Source organism: Schistocerca gregaria, chromosome 8, assembly GCF_023897955.1.
Source record: "Schistocerca gregaria isolate iqSchGreg1 chromosome 8, iqSchGreg1.2, whole genome shotgun sequence".
Lineage (NCBI taxonomy): Eukaryota > Metazoa > Arthropoda > Insecta > Orthoptera > Acrididae > Schistocerca > Schistocerca gregaria.
This window is the reverse complement of record NC_064927.1, coordinates 124,047,064-124,052,523: the sequence shown is the minus strand read 5'-3', so window position 1 is coordinate 124,052,523 and position 5,460 is coordinate 124,047,064. Positions and strand designations below refer to the sequence as shown.

General features: G+C 40.1%; 1 protein-coding gene across 1 annotated transcript; it reads left to right on the top strand.

Annotated features, from left to right (window-relative positions):
- The first annotated feature begins 379 nt into the window (after positions 1–379).
- On the top strand, positions 380–3,604 carry LOC126284846 (fatty acid-binding protein, muscle-like). The gene is made up of 3 exons (XM_049984072.1): positions 380–482; positions 3,041–3,321; positions 3,530–3,604. The coding sequence occupies exons 1-3, from the start codon at positions 401–403 to the stop codon at positions 3,578–3,580; spliced, it is 414 nt and encodes a 137-aa protein (XP_049840029.1). The 5' UTR covers positions 380–400; the 3' UTR covers positions 3,581–3,604.
- Positions 3,605–5,460: the final 1,856 nt, after the last annotated feature.

The window sequence follows — 5,460 nt, the reverse complement described above, 5'->3', positions numbered from 1 at the left end:
CAATTTTTCTGGGGTTGCTGTACGCCTTATTTTTAATATAGCTCCACAAAAAGAGTCGCATGTGTTTAGATGCGGAGAATATGGCGGCCTCTCGAGGCGCATGTCAGTGGCCTCTGGGTACACCAAAGCGAGAATGCGGTCCCAAAACTGCTCCTCCAGGACATCAAACACTCTCCTGCGTCTATCAAGAATTATCTCTGCAAGCATCAAGCGGAATGAAGATAGCCTAGACGACGGGATGTTGTCACTTGAGGTCAGGAAGTGATCTTATCTGTGTGACTCGCAGCGACGCTAGTCATGGCGCTGTACACCGGTATAAGAGAGCTCCCGCTGCACCAGAAGACATTCAGACTTCTGAAGACGTACAGCAGCAGTTGATTTCAGTGGGACCGCCTGCAAGATGGTGAAGCAATTCTCTGGAAAGACCTACGAGCTGGACTTGGACAGCCAGGAGAATGTGGAAGCCATGTTTGAAGTCTACGGTGAGTACAAGACAGAAGGGTTTCATCTTGCCTTACTACGTACTCCTGCTATAGTTACATCCTAATGTCAAATGATAAGAATGTGCGGTTTAGAATATAGATTATGTATTTTGTGTAAGTAGTTTGGGCTTACTGATTGTGATAGGACATTCTGGCACTAACGCTGATGCAATACTCATTTTAAGTGTTCTTACAATGAACACATTTATTGCCCACTCTTGGGTTCAATGAGTGAGCTCATGTAGCTGTTGCGACGGTACAATCCACTCTTGCGGATTGGTGTTTATATAACCCAGTCCCACAGTTTTGGTTTCTGTGAAGTTACAAAATCAGTCATTCTGGATCGGTGGTATACTACTTGTTCACTCCTACTGAGTTGACACATTTTATTATAATTTTCCACAGCATGAGAGTACAGTTCTGGGAGGAAGTAGGCTGGTAACCTGGAATGGTAAGATGTCAGACCATGAAAAAGGACAATCCTTACCCACGGTGCTTGCGAAAATAATTTTACTAACCGAAATTATGTTGGCCTGCTCCGAAGCCACAAAATTTCTCAAAACAATCTTTTCCTTGAAAACAGATCTCAACATCTGTTAAGTGAATAGAACAACATTTACTTGTTCATTTGGTAAGCATGAGTAGTTGAATTAATTAAATAACTCTTACTTCGGAATAATTAAAGAAATATACTTCTGTTACAACCTGTATAAGACACAAGTATCTCTGAAATAATCAGATTCACAGTCGATGACATAAGCACCAAACCATACAACTTGGTAGTACATTTCCTCTTAACAAACCAGCTGGAGCCTTGAAACAGTAATAACAATCTTAACATTATTCAGAGTAAAACATGATACAGGGATACAGGGTGGTCAGTCGTTATTGCAACCACTTTCGTGGCGGTTCCCCGGAGCGGATAGTGTAGGAGTTCCGCTGTAAATATAGTACAGTTTGCTGTGTCAGGTATTTCTAACGTAAATAAACACTTAAAAGTAAGCTAGCAACTTATATTAAGCAAGGGGATGTTGGAACTGCCTCTCTTTCTTGTTCAAGCATTTTTGACACCTGCTTAGGAAATTGCTCATTACATTCTACAGTTCCCTCTAATAAATGCTTGACGAATGTTAGTTTTGAGTGTATCTAAAGTGTGCGTGTTTGATTTGTACACTCTCTCCTTGAATTCCTCCCCACTCCTACCCAGATATAAAACCCGTTTGGGGTTAAACAGAGCATCGATGACGCCATATATTATCAGTGACAACTCTTTCTTGAAAGAGGTCATGAATTTCCCCTGTATGTGTCGTCGCAGAGTCCTGCTGAAATTTTGCCAGAGCACAGTCCTTTTCAATAAACTGGTCAAAAAGAGGCAATAATGTGTATAATTCCTTTGAGTCTTAAAAGGCCACAAAATATTTTCCACAATCTCAGTTGTTATTGTTTCCTTAAAAAAGGGTCTATTTTTCCCTCACCTGTAGTTGCACAGAACACTTCCATTTTTTGATGATACAGCGATGCCTCGTATATTACGCTAGTCGAACCATATAATGGTTACTTTACGAATTAACATATCCACTTAGATAGAACCATGATTTGTCCAAAAAGAAGGGTAGGTGAGTGAGTGTTAATATCTTTGCATGCACCCTATTCAGAATCTGTTCTCTAAACCATGACCATTTTTAGGCGGCCGGTGTAGCCGAGCGGTTGTAGGCGCTTCAGTCTGGAACCGCGCGACCGCTACGGTCATGGGTTCGAATCCTGCCTCGGGCAAGAAAGTGGGTGTTGTCCTTATGTTTATGTAGTTCTAGGTTCTAGGGGACTGATGACCTCAGATGTTAAGTCCCATAGTGCTCAGAGCCATTTGAACAACTTTTGAACAACCCTCTTTACTGGGCAATCCTGTTTATGTTCTTACACTGCACTTATTTTACAGGCCTGTAACTTCAGTAACTTTGGAGCCATTTGAGCAGAGTCATAAGAAATTCCCATTTGCTAGTAAAGACAACGAACTGATTTTCCAGGAAACCATTCCAGAGCATGCTAAGTGTTGTCTAGAGCTTCTTGTGTTAATACTGTACATGGTTGTCTATGTTTCCTCTAAACACCAATTCCCGTTTACGAAATTTATTTATCAACCATAGAATCGTACTCCTATTAGGAAAGTGAGGATAAGCAATTTCCTCTTGAAATAGTCTTATTACCTCAAGCACTAATTCTCTGCGCAGATATGAACGTGAATACTCTTTGGCGAACTGAATACATCTTTCAGTGAGGCACTGAAGGTGTTTTGAGTATTTAGTCAGTTATGAGTCATGTTTGGGTAGCACAACTGAAAACAAACGCGAGGAAAAAACCCGATATCTAGTTTTTGGTTCTGGAGTGTGACAGTGTCATAGTGCTAAATCGTAAATTGAATAACTCTTAGCAATTGCTTATAATTTCAGTCTGCTATCAAGAAATGCAGTCTCTGATTGTAATGTTTCGATTGTAGAATATTTTGTCCTAATCGAACCCTAACTTTATATGTTCATAGATGGTGTGTACCTATTTTGCAGGAGTGACGGAGCCAGCCCACAGGCAGGCAGCCCTGAAGATAAAGGCTCGAGTGACATTGACTGTGGATGGTGACAAGTACACAGAGACCACCCAAACAGGCGACCACAAGAACAGCGTCACTTTCCGCCTGGGAGAGGAGTTTACGGAGGAGACCCTGGGCCGCAAGTGGAAGGGCTCCGTCTCCCTCAAGGACGACCACACACTGCTCAAGGTCGAGAAAGGCGAGGATGGCAAGACCGTGACGGTCGAGAAAAGCTTCAGCCCTCAGCAGCTGGTCATGGTATGTCACTTCTGTGGCTCTCCTCACTACCCTACATGCGATTTGCTATCAAGCCTTCTGCCCTGAGTTTGTCAACTCTCTTCATTCTACTGTGAAACTTCTGATTACTCGATGACGTAATATTTAATTCACGTTTCATATTTACCTTCAACATTATTTTGCGTTTGTACATATGGTAAATATAATGTCTCATTTTGTTTTATTTCAGACTTACGCTTTTGGCAACATTACTGCGAAGAGGATCTACAAGGCTGTTTGATGTCATTTGCCTTCAGCATTATCATATTTACGTTGTTGTATTATCACAACATAACAAATAAATATTTTTATATGTACATGTGCGAATCTTTTAAGACACGCGGTTCACTTCCGCTTCTCGACCTTCATAGTTTCCTGTCTATCCAATCTGCTTCTTGAAAGCCCCTGGAATTCTTCAAATCATTAGCATCTTGCATCCATCTTCCAGGTGGTATTCCGTGTTTCCCTGCATATACCAAATATTACTGAAAGGTGTTACATCTGTGAAATCTTGTGTCTCTTTATCTTGAAAATAGCATCAATGGATGTTTAGTAAATTATTGCACATGCATCAACACTGGTGATAGAATGTTGTAACAACATTAGAAATTATGTAAATTCGAGATGAAGGGTTGAACAAGTTGAGACTGTTTTGTTAACAAACCACAGTGTCCGTTGCTTTTAAGTGACTAAAGCCTGCACTTTAAATGGAGCTGCATGGTTCTGTAACGTCAAAGCTGTACAGCAAATGTGTTGCATCAACATCCAGATTTTGCATCGAAAACAATCTAAAAAGAAATGCACGTGGTTTAAACGAAGATTGTTGCTAGTTAATAATGGGCCATTCTTGCTGTTCTAGTCGTTTTCGCGGTGGTCCTTTGACCACAGATGATCATCCAAGACAAGCAAGATACAAACGTCGCGTGATGGAGAAAGCGACAAAGTTTCAGGAAGATGATAAAATATGTTCATTGTGCAATATACAAAGAACTTTCTAAAACTACAGTGATTTCACTGTAATGTCTCTTTCTATTCTACTAATTATCCCTGCCCAATTCTATGAGTGAATTACGTTTCCTACTTGACCATATATATATACTAGCAGAATCGATGTGGAAAGTAATACAGATCTATTACTATTCCATGAGCGCATAATTACTCTTTGTAATATTCTCTCTGGTGTGTTGAGAGGACTTCTAGGATCTTCTCCGTGCCGAATAGCCGCATTGAAGAATTGTAATTTTGCTATCGAGATTACTGGAAGAAAGAGATTGAAAATATATTGTATGCTACTCAAGAAAATATATACTGAGCATTTACATCAAAGGTGTGTAAGGAATTTCATTATATATGTATTCTCTAATAGGAAATTTGCATGGAGGTGTCGTTTTGTTGGTAATCAGAAGGGAATTTCCGATGAATTGGAAACGAACTTGGAGTTATTAGATCCAAGAGCTACATTATTTCATCGGATAATTAAACTCTATCAGAGCAAACTTTCCTCTTGACCTGAGGTTTCCGGACTGACTACGCAATGCAAGGAAACCAAGACATTTTATTTCCACAGGGTTGCAGATCACTTCGAATCATCGAGACTGCGGACAGGGAGAGTCGTCGTCCTATTCTGATTAAACACGTAAAGCTTACTTATAACTTTCTTGAGCGACTGTGATGGCTGTGATATGGCTGCTTATGAATGAGATCATTATTAAAATACTAATATCTAACTTTCCTCCTCACCAGCAACCAGTATAAACACAATATTAATTAAAATTATACCACCACGGTCAACACTCTGAAATCTGACAAATTATTTAAATAAGAACCATTCTGACTATTAGTCTACTACTGCTTGACTGCTGAACAGAAAAATATCTGCTTGTATATAGGAGGCTTGCTGATACATTAAAATGAAGCATACCAGCCTCGATCTGTCGCTACTGATGTAACTTGAGTTAGAGACTCTGAGCTAGAGTTGAAATTACTGCCCGACAAATATAGAGAGCAGGCTGACATTTACCACGTGATTAAATAAATTGCTCGAGCTTAGACGAGGGTCAAACAAGTGATTATATTCCTTTCTTCGCAGAATGGGTACCAACATTGTTTGCTATCATTACA

What these genes read in the sequence shown, in the direction of transcription:
- LOC126284846 (XM_049984072.1), top strand. Translation starts at nt 401, where the DNA reads ATGGTGAAGCAATTCTCTGGAAAGACCTACGAGCTGGACTTGGACAGC. An exon ending in AGCCATGTTTGAAGTCTACG is followed by an intron (nt 483 to 3,040) that starts GTGAGTACAAGA and finishes CCTATTTTGCAG; the next exon opens with GAGTGACGGAGCCAGCCCAC. An exon ending in GCCCTCAGCAGCTGGTCATG is followed by an intron (nt 3,322 to 3,529) that starts GTATGTCACTTC and finishes GTTTTATTTCAG; the next exon opens with ACTTACGCTTTTGGCAACAT.